General features: G+C 42.1%; 1 protein-coding gene across 5 annotated transcripts in view; it reads left to right on the top strand.

Moving 5' to 3' along the window:
* LOC127000075 (uncharacterized) overlaps nt 1-18,129 on the top strand; it is an 87,080-nt gene that overhangs the window by 59,404 nt on the left and 9,547 nt on the right. For 4 of the 5 annotated variants that reach the window (XM_050863495.1, XM_050863492.1, XM_050863493.1 and 1 more), the window contains 3 exons: nt 4,197-7,007; nt 7,275-7,352; nt 7,568-7,774. In XM_050863495.1, the coding sequence (XP_050719452.1) occupies nt 4,197-7,007; nt 7,275-7,352; nt 7,568-7,774 (3,096 nt within the window). The remainder of the gene's footprint in view (nt 1-4,196; nt 7,008-7,274; nt 7,353-7,567; nt 7,775-18,129) is intronic. The other variant, XM_050863494.1, reaches the window with a different exon arrangement.

Raw genomic sequence — 18,129 nt, 5'->3', positions numbered from 1 at the left:
ACCTCATGGGAGCCCTGGAGTCCTTCTTCAGTCCTCTCTCATTCCTCTCTGCAACACGCCGTGCCCTCCTTACCTCCCAACAGCTTCCCTCGCTTGCAGCACACAGTCACTCTGGACTTGAAGGAGTTTTGTATGTCGCATGTCACTCGTTTCAAATAATTTTGTTCAACAGAAATTGGATTTTCCAAATTGTTGAAAAAATATTAGAAAAGTGTAATTATCTAGTATCATAATATTACATAGTTTGGAATTTCCCGTGATTTAATTTTCATCACTTTAAACGATAAGGTTCATATTACTTTGAATACAGTTATATAATACTTAGTATACAGTACGTTTAGCCTTTGGTACCTCGGACGCGTACAATACAGGTTTAGTACTAGTAACTTCGGCGTGGGATTGGCGGAGCCCCTCCACTCGCCTCGTTTGCCTGCCTCAGTCAGTCAGACGGTCGCCCCGCAACGGGGCACACTGCCAGGGTCTGGGGTTTTCTTCACAGTCACAGTCATAGTCAGCTAGACCTCATGAGGCGCCTCCTCCCTCGCCCCTTGTCGAAACTCATGGTATTAACCCTTTCATTGCTAAACGCCTGCAGCAGGCGTTAGGCGTATTTGCTGGTGGCACTAAACGCTCGCGTATGAAAGTGTTCCAACACTAATTCTTACAACACAGGATTGCCAATTGAGTGGATTCTTCACTAAATTTGGTGGAAAATCATATCAGCCCAGCGCGGCAAATCTACGGACGAGTAACTGGTGGATGTTCTTGCCCAATATAGCAGCATTTTTGCATAGCTTCACCTATCACTGACTGATTCTTTGACTAAATAGTTGTAAATATTGCAGTTGGCAATGCTCCCTTGCCAGAATCTGAAGAAAAGATGTCCGCAGTTCCCTCAATATGGCTGACTGACGTAAGTGATAACATTCAGCACTCCCTGAATGTGCATGTACATTCGCAAGAGAGGCATACATAACCGACTCCTATAGATCTGGACCTCCTCTTTCCAATGGTGTTTTTGGTTTTTAGCTGTGATGAATAGTTTTTGAGATACAGAGGTTAAAAGAGACCCCCCATTGGGCTGCCGGACTGCGCCTGAGGGGATAGTTGCGTCCACGCTGCGTGCAAGGAAAGGGTTAACACTTCCCTTCTATGGTGGAACAACGAATAGTGGGTATTTTTTTTCTTAACATTAGATGTTGCCCTTTAGCTGCTGGAATTGTTGTATAAAAAAATCAGTGCACAGGTATCGGTATCAGTCAAATATTGGGGTATCAGTATCAGTCAAATATTGGGGTATTGGTATCGGTATCAGTATCGGTCAAAATTTTGGTATCGGTACATCCCTAGTTTTTGTAGGAATAAAAAGCCTCCTTGAATTTCCTTCTCAGATGATCAAAGACAGTTCGAATCTTGTTAATTTTTTCAGGTATTTTGTTTTTTTATGCCTCCAAGTTATCAGTGAAGTGAAGTGCTCGCAATATATTGACGAATCTGTTCACTGGCATGACCTTGCTGAAAATTGGTGTCTTGGCTACAGGGTTGGTAGTCCAATAATCCCTGTAGTTGTTTTTCTTGACCACTCCCATGAGCATCACCAGAGCCAAAAACACCATCTCAGGTACTGTAACATCATACCACTGATGTTCATGAGACTCAGGACTCAACACTTTCCCTCCTCTCATGAAATGCACGTAGCAGTTTGACTCAGTTACAATTGTTTCCAAGATGTTTTCATCCCAGAAATAATTGTAAAATTCACACTCGGCTATCTGCTCTGAGTGCTCGCACTTTTATTCCTGAGCTTGACTCGTCAAAATTGTAAACTTGTGGCTCAAAATCTGTCCCATCTATCCAGTCCCATCTGCCAGCAGGCCTAACTGGGTTAGGTGCAGCAGACACCCTTCCCCTATCCCGGCAAAGTGGCGTTTTGTGGCGGGTGGATAACAAAGGGCGAGTTATGTTTGCCCGTGTGCCGCGTGTCTCATCAATGCCGGGCTGCTGTATGGATGTACTTCTACTTGAGGTCATCAAACTCATTATCATCATCTTCACTTGGGACAACAGATGAATGTTGCCTTCCACATGAATATAGCATAGACTCCCTTCTTTTCTTCCTCATGCTGGGTGCATACAGCCAGTCAGATGTAGTGGAAGGGGCTCATAAGGTAGAGGCATTTGACGGCCCAGCAGTGGGAGAGGGTGGAGTGTGTGGAGGTGGCGGGAACACACCAAAGTATTCTGCCTCAAGTTCATCCTCCTCCTTCTCCATTTGCTAATCAAATACATAGTCAGGATCAGCATCATCATCATCAATGCTGATATCACTGTTTTGATAAACAAGATTCCTCAAAAGATAATTGGTCAATAATTTCAGCGGATGTTAGAGAGCGGAGACGCCTGCCTGCCATCGTAACTCAGAGCCAGAGGCAAGTGACGGGCCCGGCTTGGCGCCAAGGTGGGGCGGCGGGAAGCGGGAGGGAGGGGGTGGGGTGGTGGCTTACCCATGTGTCAAAATGGTGGGAAACTGTGCTGATATATGCTAGTCACTTCGAGGAACATAATTAGTGTAGCAAGAGGGAATTTCAGATGCGTAGAAAACAAGAAAGGGAAGAACGTACTTATACGTGATTGACCACACATAGTAACCACGGGTTTCACGTACATGTACGTGGTTGACCTCTTACTGGTTAATGCTAAAAAATTATATTTAAAATCATTCCATTGATTGACACAATATTTATCTGAAAGATTTTAATGTGTCACTCATCACTCTGGTCACAATTTCCATTGCAAGTCAGTTGTTTCTGAGGTTTTAATAAGTAAATGGAGATTGGCTACTATTTTTATAACAGCAGGATAGTATCTGATAGGTTAAGGTGGAGTTCTGTTAGTTTGAGAATGTGGTGTTGGTGGTGCTTGGGGTGGTGTCCATGGGGGAGAGATGCTGGCATGTTGGTGGTTCTCTGCATGGTAATTTACTAGAACTAGATTATTCCCTAACATGGCTTTGTGAGGGATTTTGGTCTGATTTATGGATATGTCTCTGTACCCCTGAAAGAGTCTAATTTAAAAGCATTTCAGTAATGTCACTGACAAGTCAAATGGAAGCATACAACACAGCGTTAGTGCTGAAAATGAATTACAGCCCTGCTGCCAGACGACAGGCACCACCGCCCAGGAAAAAATGCCATGTACATCACTTCAGATTCAAGTACAGAGTGCACACTATCGGAAGTAGGAAGATGGAGGAATTTGACGATTTGTTCCTAGAGGATGACTACAGAATACAGATCACCTGTGCTTAATCCTTTGTATATGCCCCTCATCCAGCGGCAGATGCTTTCTGTGTGGCAAGAGTTATGTTTACAGTTTGCATGTATATGAGTTCTGAGCCAACTCTAATTTTCTCCTTGTTTTAGATTGATGTCAACTATAATATTGTAAAAATATACATTTCCTCACCTGCACATGATGATTATGTTAAGAGATGATGCAAGAAATTCACCAGCATACAAAAAAACAGCACTGCTCCGGGATTAAAGTCACAGCTACAAAATAGATGGACAACGCTGCCTAGGATCAAAAAGATGCGAAATGTCTTTAGAAAATGCAGCATCTTCCCTTCTTTCCCTTGCCTTATGTCATTTTCAGTTTTTATTTAATGTGAAATGACAAGAAAATAAATATTTCTTTATACAACACCAACTTTCTGGGTCTCAATTCTTCAAAAAAAATTCCTACGGGAATTTGACTGCTGTGGTGCTGTGGCTACTACTCACTGATTGACCAGTGAAAAGTGTTTGTCTTTTGGGAAAACATATCACTGAGCACTTTTGGTCTCATTTGCTTTTGTATGCATCCGTCTGACTTGTCGGTGACACTAGTGAAAAACTCATTAACACCGTATCCAATATCTGGAGTATAGAAGTGTGACTTATAGAGTTTACTGTATTCTTTTTTATATATATATATAAACTAGTCAGCACAAATGGTTTGAGGCTCAGTAAATGTAACATGCTGAAAATTTTAGAATTTTGCCTTATTGATAACTTTGGCATGGACTGAATATGGGAAGATGGATGAGAAAGAAATGGATATGAGAACTTTATTATTACCTTCAATATATTGCTGTATGTAGACTTATGTTAAAAACTGACTGGCATATATATTCTCTAATTCTATTACAATTTCAGTTTCAGACAGAGGCATTGCACCGTGATATCCTCAACAGGAATAAAACAGCATTCAACCAGGTTATTGAGCGGTACATTTCCCTGGCACACGGACTTCCTCCTCCACTAGATGAATGTCCCTACCAGTCTCCACACAACAGCAAAAACAAACCAAGTTCAACTCCCTTATACCCCCAGAAGAACCTTTCCAGGACAGATGCAACCATAAAAACCAGCACTGTCTCCCCAGCGATCTCATTGAGGCAAGATTCATGTTGTGATGAGGATGATCTTGTTAGAGAAGTGGAGGAATCACTGCAGAGGAGGAAACAACAGCTTGGGTTAAGTGATGACTTTATATGTGAGGAGATAGAGGATAATGAGGTTGATGAGGATGACCCCACTTGGGATGGCTCTCATTACCATGCCAGGGTGAATTTACCCACCAGATTGCATAAAAAGAGAAAACTTTTTGATAATCTTATTACAAACACAGTGGGGTCATCTGATGAAAACAAGTCTCGAAAGAAAGCAAAAGCACCTGTGGATGAAGTAAGCCTTTCCCAAAACAAAACTGCTGATTTGAGGAAGCTTTCTGTGCAGGACAGGCTTTCAGATGTGAGCAACTTACCTAGAAGAAGAGGTAGACCTCCCAAAAGAAAGTCAGTGCTGGAGGTGAATGATGAGGGTAATATATCAAAGAAAAGATGTAGATTGCCCAAACAAAAGTCAGTGCAGAAGGTGAGCGTTGAGGGTGATACATCAAGGAAGAGAGGTAGACAGCCCAAAGCAAAAGTGGCAGCAGAGAGTCAAGGAAATCTGAGACAGAACAACCCAAGGAATGAACCCAAACGGAGGGGCAGGCCACCCAAGAAGAATAAAACATTGAGTCTGAACCCCACCAAGGACGGAACCTCAAACAAAAGGTCATCTGATGAAAACAGTGAACCCAAACGGAGGGGCAGGCCACCCAAGAAGAATAAAACGTTGAGTCTGAACCCCACCAAGGACGGAACCTCAAACAAAAGGTCACCTGATGAAAACAAAGAACCCAAACGGAGAGGCAGGCCACCCAAGAAGAATAAAACATTGAGTGTGAACCCCACCAAGGACGGAACCTCAAACAAAAGATCATCTGATGAAAACAAAGAACCCAAACGGAGAGGCAGGCCACCCAAGAAGAATAAAACGTTGAGTCTGAACCCCACCAAGGGCAAAACCTCAAACAAAAGGTCATCTGATGAAAACAATGTGCCACAAAAGAGAGGCAGACCATTCAAACAGAAAGCAACAGGGACTCTTAAGATCCACACTCAAGACTGTAGTGTAGTGCTGAGAAGACTTGGTGGGGGCAGGGAGGGCATCCAGTCTGTAAATAAAACAAATGAAACCAGGACACTGTGCAGTATTAGAGGTGCAGAAGAGGAGGAGCAAAGACCTCAAGAGAGCATTAATGGTATTGTGAAGTTGGTGAAGGAGGCAGTGGGAGGGACTGCTGGTATTCTGCATAGGGTTGAATATGGGAAGTATATAATCTGCCTCCTTGACACCATGGACACGATGCTTATCATGGTAAATCAAAACTCGCCCAGTGAAAGTAGTTCTGGCAAAGAAACAGAAGCAACTACAGGAAAGACTTCCAAAAAAGAGAAGAAAAAAGCCCAAGGAAGAAAACAGAGTACAAGAACTCATACTGGCAGGAACATGGAAGCAAACACACAAGTAGAACAAACTGTCAACAAAATTACTAACATAGAGAAAAGAAAAAAGGTAGATCAAACAGCTAAAAAAACTAACAACAAAGAAAAAGAGAAAAAAAACATAGAAAAACAGCAGACAGTGGATAAGAAAGCAAGGAGTAGCACAAGAACTGAATCCTCACTCCATCATAAGGCGATGCAACAGTCTGAGTCAACTGTTGAACATCCTACAGTGAAAAAGAGGGGACAGAATAACAGACGAAAAAGGGAGCACATCTCAAATGCAGTCAAGTCACTGAAGAGACAAAGGAATGAGTCAAGCGTGCCCGCTAAGGCTTCTGTTGCAACACACCTGGCTATAGATGCCATGTTGTCACCTGGGCAGAATAGCGGCATTGTTCCCAGCAGTGAAGGCAATGTGCAGAAGAGATTACATGTTGATCCAGATGCACGAACAGATAAAGTTACAGGTCAGTTTATGCAGCATGAACCTAACACCGGTGAATCACCAAATCAGCCAAAAAAAGCACGTGACCTAGAAGTCTCTGACAGAAGTCTTTCTTCTGATGGGTCAGAGTCAGAGTCACAGTATGAAGACAGATGGCTTACTGATAGTGATGAAGATGACATGATTTCAGAATTTAATGCAACCCAGAAAAAGAAGAGCTTCCTCCATCGGACACGAGAAAGGCTGAAAAGGAGGAATTACAGACCAAAGCACAGAGAGTCAGTGAGCAAAGTTATATTCGATTGTGACGATGACATCCTTATTATGGAACCGCCCAAGCCTGTGCCCATGTCAGAAGACAAGAAAGACAACACAAATTCTGAAAACAGCCAGAGCACAAAGGGGGTGCAGGGTAGACCCATCATTAGGAGAGCTGCAGGTGGACACCAGCGAACCCTGACCACTAGCAGCTCCTACATCCAAGGCCTCATCAGTAACTCCATCATGAAGAATGTTCCAGAGAGGATGACTTCGGCCTCAACCAGGGTACCAGTGGACGGTCAAACGGAGGAGGAACCTGACCCTGAGGACATGTGGGATCTCCTGCCAGCCCTCCCCCAGCGGTCCTCCAGCTCCCCTGCCGCAAGGGCTGCCAAGACCAGCCTGCAAGAATCTGGCATAACGGTGGGTGCTCTGTGATCAACTATATTTCCATCATTGTGAAAGTTTTTTTAATGTTTTGCTCCTCCACTTCCTTCTTCCAGTTGTAACTATTTGAATTAGCATCACTTCCCAGCATGAAAAGCCTGACTATTAAACCACTAATCATTACTAAGCAGCATATATCTCATTTTGTTTCCTCCAGTTTTCTGTCTTTTCTGTCATTCATTACTTATTAATTCATTTACCTCTCTATTCCTTCTTTCATTCGTTCATTCATTCATCCCACAGGAGACTGCAGCCACTGCTCCAGAGAGGCCAGCAACTGTCACCAGCACCAACATTAGTGGTGCAGTCATCACATCAAAGGTATACTATATACTTTACTAGATATATATAGAAAAAAAAAAAAAATCAATTGATTAATAGATTTACATATATTTCGAATATTCATGAATGTATAATTGATATAAGTTGATGTATTCATTCACTTATTATTTTTTATTCCTAGTTGAGTGATGTATGGAGGTCAGTTGTATATAAGGAGATTGGTAGTAATGTAAGACTTTCAACATTTATGGCAGGCCTCCAAGTTAAAGAGGAGCTTCTGGACAATCGACAGCAATGAGGAGAAAGAGGATAAAGACACAGAAGAGACAGAATCACTCTTCATGCCCACACTCCCCGTGGCCTCACAGCTGGTCCAAGACAGCACTGTGCTTCCCAACTACAGCTCCCTTGGCCCTGAGCATTGGATGTCAATAGCTAGAGCTATGGGGAAGCAAAAAAAGGTAATGTGACATGTAAAATCAAGTGTACAGTATCTAGAATAAGTGTGTATGTAGTGAAGGCAAAAGAATGTAATTTAATATTTTTTATAACAAAGGAGGCAGACAGTGGCTGGACAGTTTGCCTACAGACAGTGTGCCTACCGAACCTTATACATACGGACAATGTGCCTAACGGATATTCTGCAATGCTAAAAACAACTTTCTTTATTTGAATAAAATGCATATATATATATATATATATATATATATATATATATATATATATATATATATATATATATATATATATATATATATATATATATATATATATATATATATATATATATATATATATATATATATATATATATATATATATATATATATATATATATATATATATATATATATATATATATATATATATATATATATATATATATATATATATATATATATATATATATATATATATATATATATATATATATATATATATATATATATATATATATATATATATATATATATATATATATATATATATATATATATATATATATATATATATATATATATATATATATATATATATATATATATATATATATATATATATATATATATATATATATATATACTATATAACCCTATGGGAAAGTATGCATTTGGGGAAGTCACCTCTGACACGTCATATAAAACATGTTTTTTTCATTCTTTTTAATGACTGAAATGAGACAAGACCTTGTTAGACAACAATATGTAATCAACACTCACCCTGGGGTCGGACCTGCTGGACTTAGGTGGCTGGGTGGTGACAACACAGTATGGCACTGTGCTGTCAACAAGACAGTGGGTCGTCGACATCCTCCTCCTCCTCCTCCTCGATCACAGGGGGCTCTGCACGAGGCTCAGCGATGACAGACACAGAAGCAGACTTAGGCCGAAAGAATGTGGTGATTGTGGACTGCTTGGCAGTAACCTGTAGGTGACGATATGCCTCGCTGTATGGCAGAAGGAGTGCTTCTAATCCACGCTTAAATTTTGCTGCCCGATCCATCACTGGGTCCATCTCCATGGCCTGCTGACCCAACAATTCAGTGTGGTGAAAAAAGTCTCGTAGACCTTTTAATGTCAAGGAGCGTTGCTTTTGCTCCTCCTCCTCATCGTCCTCGTCGTCGGCGTCGTCACCTTGTGCACTGGGCTGCATCATGTCAACCAGGTCGAGGAGTTCTTCGTCGTTAGGCTCCTCGCTGTGTGAATCAAGGAGCTCGTGAACATCCTCCTCGGTCATGTCTGTGAAACCCTCGCCTCCGATCCTCTGGGCCAACGTCACGATAGCCCTCACCTCCTTCTCGATGCCGAACCCCCGGAAGTCATTCACTACATCCGGCCACAGCTGGTGCCAACAGGCATTCATTGTCTGCGTGTCCACACAGTCCCAGGCTTCTTTGATAACCTCTAGCCCATCCCTGATGTTGTAGCTTTTCCAGAAGTCGAGCATAGTAACCGTTGTAGATGAGTCGATGGCTTTGATGGCGCGATCATACACAATATGGGTGTAATGGGCTTTGAAAGCTCGAATAACTCCACGGTCCATTGGCTGTAATATTGATGTCGTGTTCGGTGGCAAAAACAAAAAGCAGCAAGTCGCAAACGTCAAAATTTAGTAGCACAGAAGACCCAAAAGTAGCCCAATTTGAGATAAGTAGCCCAATCTGGCAACACTGCAGTGTGGCGGCGCGTGAATTTTTTTTTTTTAGGATAATGTTGCTATGAGAAAATCTCGACCAATAGCAGTCGTCCCTGAGTGAGCTGCTGGCCAATAGGAAAGCATGACGTCACAGTCTAACCGTGACGTCACTCAGGAGCAACCTAACGTCCATTGCCCCGCCTCCCTCCTCTCTCCCTTCCCCCCCTCCTCTCTGCCTCCCTCCCTCCCTCCTCTCTGCCTTCCTCCCTCCTCTCTCCCTCCCTCCCTCCTCTCTGCCTTCCTATTTAGCGTCAATGCATCCGCGTATATGCGAAACTGGGGCAGTGTAGCGAAGTCACAATTAGTTGACCATGAATCTGAAACAGCGATGGTGAGACATGAGCAGCGGAGGTGACTGTATATATATATATATATATATATATATATATATATATATATATATATATATATATATATATATATATATATATATATATATATATATATATATATATATATATATATATATATATATATATATATATATATATACAGTAAACCCTCAGTTGTCCGTGTGCACCGTATCCGACATCGCCCGTATCTGGGAGTATTAAAAAACATTATTTTCCCCCCCCCCCCCCCCAAAAAAAAAAAATTGTCGTGGGCCACCAAAAGTTGTTCACATTGGCTGCACGATGCCTCTAAGCTCTGCCCGGGCGGTGTACCACACCACCAAGGCAAAGAGATTCCCTTTACCTTGCACACCACAACACAACAAGCGCCCCGCATGCCATTGTTTACATTCACCATGGCCCAGTTAATTGCTTTTGCGTGTGTGCCCTACCATCTCCAGGCATTGCTTTGCTGTGTGTGGTGTTTGGGGCGCTTACCATGGCGTCGATGTGTGTGTGTATATATATATATATATATATATATATATATATATATATATATATATATATATATGTATGTATATGTTTCGCGATCCTCGAGTTTAGCGCTTAGTCCTAAATTCTTACCATCATGACTTTCGCGTATTACTGCCACGAGTTTTGCGGTGCTTTGACATGTACGGGTCACGTTTACCTACCGTCGGCGTCCTGCGTACTTCCTTAAAAGGCGGTATCCAACCATTGGGGCTATGGGCAACCGTGGTTGCCTGTATGCCCAACCGGGAGCGAGTTGTTGGTTGTCTGTATGAATGGAAAACGGTTGTGAGTACGGGCGTGGGTACGTGGGTACAGAACGGCTGCATGCAAACAAACAGACGACAGCAGTGGCTGAGGAGCAGTGGAAGATGGCCCACCAAGAGACTCGTAAAATGGACTGGCAGAGCTGCTTTGCTTACTACTTGATTAACAAGATAAGAGAACACCCCATGCTGGGGAACCACAGTCCAAAAAACTTTTTTGTAGATCTCCCGGTGTTGTTTACCTCTTCTTCTTCTTCTCTTGACCTGTAATGCATGGCAGCGATGGTGAAAAGTAACAGTGGAAAATAGCAAAAGGGCACAGAAAACCAAAATCAGGGAAAGAAAAGAACAGAAAAACACCTAAGTTCAGGGTGAAGTGTATAAGTGCGTACTGTTAAGTAAATAAGGGCCGCTTTCACAGTCACTGTTTGTTTTGATCGTTACCAATGGCGGCGATCGACGCTATAGTTTTCCACGTGAAACTGGCCTATGGGGTAGTGGTGGCTGCAGAGAAAGTGACAGGTGTTGAGAGTGTGTGGTAAGGTGCAGGGCGAGGCTAGCCCCGCAGTCGCCACGAGGTGCCGTTGTAAAGACAATACCTCCGACACCATCACATCACATCACTACCCATCGGCCAGTTTCATGTGGAAATACTAGAGCGGCGATCCCCGCCACTGATAACAATCAAAACAAACAAAATGACTGTGAAAGTGGCCCTAAGTGCATGTTGTGAAGTATAAAAGTATGGAGAAGGAGGACCTAAGAAGCGATACAAAACATTACTGGTCAAAAGAAGAAGAAGGTCCACTATACACTGGCCGGTGTTGCGAGAAATATCTCCCTGATGAAATTAGTCATTCTGCTGTCCACCATGCATGCGCGGTGTGGGAATACACAGCATTAAAAGTGTTAATTTTCCTGGATTTGTTCTCTTTTGTCCGCTTGTGGTCTTCGTGAGCGGTGAGGGAAATATGGAAGCAGTAAGCAAGTTGAACCTCTCTGCGAGCTATTTTGCGATTGTGGCGGCGGTTTACGTTCAATAGGCATTGAAAAGTCAATCATGATATAAGTGATTTAATGATTTATAACAGAAAAAGTTAGCAGATTATACCATAACTCACAGAAAACTACCAGAAGCTTTAGGTTTGTCCAACAGTACCATGGGTGACTGCGAGCAACCACCCTTACTTTAGCAGACGACACCACATGGATCACAAGCGTGTATTCAGAACTGCCAGACAATTGTTAGGCAACCGCCTTCAACTGCGGCTTCAGAATGACCTGTTCTCACTCACCATTTTCTCCCTAGTACTATTTTAAGATAACAAGAGAGTAAAGTCAAAAAAATTGTGATATCAAGGGAGTAAAGTTGAAAAAGAAAAAGTATTTTTTTTCCATGGGCCGGAACCAATACGCACTTTTTCATGTATTTCAATATCTCGAGTTTCGCGATCCTCGAGTTTAGCGCTATACCTTCGGAATGAAGCAAGCGCAAAACTCGAGAGGGTACTGTATTTTTTTATTTTTTAAATATTTTTTTACAGCTATGGAGACAGTGCAAGGGCATAATGAAAAAAAAAAAAAAAAAAAAAAAAAAAAAAAACGGCCCGCTACTTACTGCTTCAGAACAGAGGTTAAAGGAGTGTTCGAAATCAGGGGTCAATTTCGGGAGGAGAGGTGTCCTGATACCCTCCTCTTGAAAGAGCTCAAGTCATAGGCAGGAGGAAATGCAGATGAAGGAAGATTGTTCCAGAGTTTACCAGCTTGAGGGATGAAAGAGTGGAGATGCTGGTTAACTCTTGCATAAGGGGTTTGGACAGTATAGGGATAAGCATGAGTAGCAAGTCTTGTGCAGCGGGGCCTCGGGAGGGGGGGAGGCATGCAGTTAGCAAGTTCAGAAGAGCAGTCAGTGTGGAAATATCGATAGAAGATAGAAAGAGAGGCAACATGGCAGCGGAATTTGAGAGGTAGAAGACTATCAGTATGAGGAGGAGAGCTGATGAGACGAAGAGCCTTTGATTCCACTGTGTCAAGGAGAGCTGTGTGAGTGGACCTTCCCCAAACATGAGATGCATACTCCATACGAGGGCAGACAAGGCCCCTGTAAATGGACAGCAACTGTGCGGGGAGAAGAACTGGCGGAGATGGTACAGAACGCCCAGCCTCGAGGAAGCTGATTTAGTAAGAGATGAGATATGAAGTTTCCAGTTGAGATTTTGAGTTAAGGATAGACTGAGGATGTTTAGTGTTGAGGAAGGTGATAGCTGGGTGTTGTCAAAGAATAGGGGATAGTAGTTTGGAAGATTGTGTCGAGTGGATAGGTGGAGAAACTGTGTATTTGAGGCGTTGAAGGACACCAGGTTCCTCTTGCCCCAATCGGAAATAATAGTAAGGTCTGAGGCTAAGCGTTATGCAGCCTCCAGCCTTGAGTCGTTAAGTTCCTGTAGGGTGGGTCTTCTATTAAAAGAAGTTGAGTAATGCAGAGTGGAATCATCGGCATAGGAATGGATTGGACAGTTCGTTTTGGAAAGAAGATCATCAATGAACAACAGAAAGAGAGTGGGAGATAGGACAGAACCCTGTGGGACAACACTGTTAATAGGTTTAGAGGAAGAACAGTGACCGTCTACCACAGCAGAAATAGAACGGTCAGAAAGGAAACTGGAGATAAAGGTACAGAGAGAAGGATTGAGAGCATAGGAGGGTAGTTTTGAAAAGAAAGATTTGTGCCAGACCCTATCAAAAGCTTTTGATATGTCCAGCGCAATAGCAAAGGTTTCACCGAAATGGCTAAGAGAGGATGACCAAGAGTCAGTTATGAAGGCTAGGAGATCACCAGTAGAACACCCCTTGCGGAACCCATACTGGCAATCAGATAGAAGGTCAGAAGTGGAAAGGTGCTTTTGAATCTTCCGGTTAAGGATTGATTCAAAAGCTTTAGATAGACAAGAAAGTAAAGCTATAGGATGGTAGTTTGAGGGATTGGAACGGTCACCCTTCTTAGGCACAGGCTGTATGAAGGCATACTTCCAGCAGGAAGGAAAGGTAGATGTTGACAGGCAGAGTCGAAAGAGTTTGACCAGGCAGGGTGACAGCACGGAGGCACAGTCTTTAAGGACAATAGGAGGCACTCCATCAGGTCCATATATATATATATATATATATATATATATATATATATATATATATATATATATATATATATATATATATATATATATATATATATATATATGTATGTATGTATATATATATATATATATATATATATATATATATATATATATATATATATATATATATATATATATATATATATATATATATATATATATATATATATATATATATATATATATATATATATATATATATATATATATATATATATATATATATATATATATATATAGAGGTAGCGTAAATCAAAACGATGTAAATCAAACAAGAGGCAGGTTTCTATCGAAAAATAAATATTCACTTCATTCAGTGGAGAGAGAGAGAGAGAGAGAGAGAGAGAGAGAGAGAGAGAGAGAGAGAGAGAGAGAATATCCATATCACTGAGATATCCACTCAGGCACTCAGTCTCAGCCTCACTCGTGTGAGGAAGAAATGAGGGACACCATGAGCGACTGGCTAGTATTAGTACCGGTACCGAGCAGTCTGGTACTGGTACCGTACCGTATAGCTGGTACCGTTAGTACCGGTACTAGTACCGGTTCCTGCACACTCTTATTGTTGAGTAGCGTGGCAGCGTGAGTACTGTATCGTTGTTCAAGTGGTGCGTGGGAAGAACTGAGCTCAGCTGTGTGGCCACGGCACCGTGTGAGTCCAGTTGCGTGAGACAACTGGTGGCCACTCCATAAAATATCGCATATAAGCGGGAAAAAAACGTGTAAATTAAACATTTATTTGGATTTTGGACCCCGCGTTATTTCAAAAACGCGTAAACCAAACTCGCGTAAATCGCGAGTTACCTGTATATATATATATATATATATATATATATATATATATATATATATATATATATATATATATATATATATATACAGTAAAACCCCGATTATCCGAAAGCGGATTATCCGAAAAACCGGATTATCCGAAATTGATCTGGATAATGCAATTAAATTTTTTTTTTCTATACTAAAACGTTATAAAACATCAAAAATAAATAAAAGTAACTACATTATGTACTATATTAACACATTTAAAATTGATAAGAACAGTTAAAATGAATATGCTTTCTAATACGTATTGCCGAAATAGCTTGTAACGAATAGATCAATGTATTAGACAAAAAACATTAAACAAACTCTCAACAACACCACGTCCGCACCTTCGCCCCAGCAAGGACGTAGGTGCGGCGAACGAACAAACTACTGCACGACTACTCTCACACTGTACTCTCAAGACAACGACACAAACACGACTCCCCTCTCCACTCCATGCCACATTCCCCTTCCAACATACGAGTTGCGCGATAATATGAGTCATCATACTGTGTCTCCACCTGCACGATGCATCAAGGTCACACTTGCAAGCTTGCACAACCATTCACAATCGCACTCTGCAACATTCACAATTCAGATCTGCAACGCTCACAAGTATCAACATACACTGGTCCAGACAAGGAGACACACAGACAAACATACAATAAAACATTTACATCACATGTTTTAAGCGTACTACTTTGTTTAACGTAGCGTGTGTTTGTTTGGTTTCAAAATCAAAATGGCGGCGATCAAAATGGCGGCCATAAATCCGGATTATCCGAAAAATCGGCTTATCCGAAAGAGGCTTCCCCCCTTCCATTTCGGATAATCGGGGTTTTACTGTATATATTTATTTATTTATTTACACACACACGCACACATACATACATGTATAGGTCAGCAGGGTGCAAAAGCGTTAATTACCCCGTTAGGAGCGAATCTTAACAGAACACCGGCGTCCTTGGGGCCATGGTGGGTGTTGACCAGCCCCGCAACACCCCGACAATTTTTCTTAGGTACAGTCACTAATTATCGTTTTCAAGAGACGCCACAACGCCCACGCATTCACTGTGGATGGGGAAAGGCTTGCCTACACTGGCGTTGGTGTAGATAATGTAATATTGCAGAAAATAAGGTAAAACATCCTCGGGGCGGCGGGGCAAAGCGGACAGTTTGACGTAACCCGTAAATATTTTTTTCGTTTTTACGGCTATAATACATCCTTCCTGCACTCGTTTCATATATCCACGTGTGCGCAGGCATTAAGGGATGACGTGGGCGTATGAACGTGTGCTTAAGTAGCTCCGTTTGTGAGATAATAAGGATATATATTCTCAGGGCGAGCGGGATAGGGTGGCGGCACCGCGGCTGAAATGCAGCCTAACCCGTAACATATTTTTCTTTTTTACGGCTATAACATATTGTCCCTGCACTCATTTCATATATATACGCATGCGTTGGCGTGGAAGGCTGTCGTGGGCTTACAGTCGTGATCTTAAGTAGCTTTGTTTGTATCGATGAAATATTAAATGCTGTAGGCGAAAGCTGGGTTTTCGGGTCTGTAGACCTAACCTACACCATATTCAGATTGGCTCTATTAACCCAGATAACAGAGGGTTTACTGTATATATATATATATATATATATATATATATATATATATATATATATATATATATATATATATATATATATATATATATATGTAGATATACAGTACTCTCTCGAGTATCACGCTCGCTTCGTTCCAAAGGTATATCGCTAAACTCGAGGATCGTGAACCTCGAGGTATTGAAAACACTGAAAAGGCGCTTATCTGTTCTGACCCGTGGATTTTTTATTTATTTTTTATTTTTTTATTTTACATGTGGGCTGTGGCGCCGGTAGACTATCCATCTGAGCCTGATGGTTGACCTCAAGCCCGCCATGGCGCAGGCAACTGTTTATAGTGGCGCCATTTTAATTGGCTTATGCTGCCCCCTGGAGCTCAATTTTTTTCCTCCTTTATTCCCTTGTTATCTCAAAAATGTACCTTGGAAAAAGTAACAAAACAGGAAGAGAGAATGGGTTGTTTTAAAGACACAGATGAAGCCTTACGATTGGCTGAGCTCTGAAAACGCTTGTGATTCGCTGGGAGTCCGATGATGTCATAGCTGGCGCTCACCCGGTCAGCGGCCTCCCTGCCTTAAGGAAGTATCACACTAACCGTTTTCTTTTAACCGTTGTGGCTACTGTCAACGCCCATGCGCCCATCCAGGAGCGAGTTGTCGGTTGACCGTAACCTGGTGTCACACTGAGCCCTTTTCTTCCCACTGCGTTGGCGGCAGCTTGGGCAACCGGCAAATCCAACTTTTCAGAGTGTGCGTCACACACGGCCAAGGTCGGTTGCCCGTATCCACATCCACAACGTAAACAAAGCACTTGCCCTGTATCAACATGGCGTCATCTGCTAAAGTAAGTGCTGCCGCGGCTTGTACCGTCATTACCCAAGTTATTGACTTGTTCCTGCAGTTAAATGAAAGGAAGAAGCTGTTGTATGTGTGGTGTGTCTGTGGTTCCTCCGTGCCAGTAGTCTATTCATAGTCACCATTGTGTGTGAGCAGCCAACCCACCCATCTAAACTCCGATCGAGTAACAAAACACACACACACACACACACACACACACACACACACACATGCACGCACACACGCAGACTCATCATGAACCATGCCAGATGTTTCTCACAAACAAAAATGGCTTTGCCATTTCCTAGAGTGTGTTAGAACTTATTTGGTGAGTGGTTCATACAAACCAAACATACCCAATGGCAAGAAGAGAGCAGTGTTAAAAACGACTGCTCTCTTCTTGCCAAGAGCTAGGTTTGGTTCATGTGAGCCACTCACCAAATACGTTCTAACACACTCAAGAGATAATGAAGTCATCTCTGTTTGTCAGAAACATCTGCAATAGTTCCTAATGAGTCCGGTGTGTGTGTGTGTGTGTGTGTGTGTGTGTGTGTTTGTTTGTTTGTTTGTTTGTTTGTTTGTTGTTATTTGATCCATGTGTTTATGTGGTTGAGTCAAGATGGGCAGGTTGGCCGCGCACGCGCAGTGGTGACAATGAGATCTGGCATGGAGGAACCACAGGCATGCCACACCCACAACTGTTTCTTCCTTCCATTTAACTTCAGCGACAAGTCCACAATTTGGGTAACGGCAGCACAAGCCATGACAGCCCTTACCTTAGCATGCGACACCATGTTGATACAGGGCAAGTGCTTTGTTTACCTTATGTATGTGGATATGGGCAACCGACCTTTGCCGTGTGTGACGTACACCTGGAAAAGTTGGGGTTGCCGGTCGTTCTAGCTGGCACCAACTACGTGGGAAGAAAAAAGCCCTGTGTGACATCAGCTTACGGGTAACTCTGGCGCCAACTCGGTGGGAAGAAAAAAAGCCCTGTGTGACACCAGCTTTCAGATAACCGTGAACTCACTCCCGGTTGGGCGTAC

This window comes from Eriocheir sinensis, chromosome 17 (genome assembly GCF_024679095.1).
Source record: "Eriocheir sinensis breed Jianghai 21 chromosome 17, ASM2467909v1, whole genome shotgun sequence".
Lineage (NCBI taxonomy): Eukaryota > Metazoa > Arthropoda > Malacostraca > Decapoda > Varunidae > Eriocheir > Eriocheir sinensis.
The sequence above is the reverse complement of the archived record's forward strand: the minus strand, read 5'-3'. Positions and strand labels throughout refer to the sequence as shown.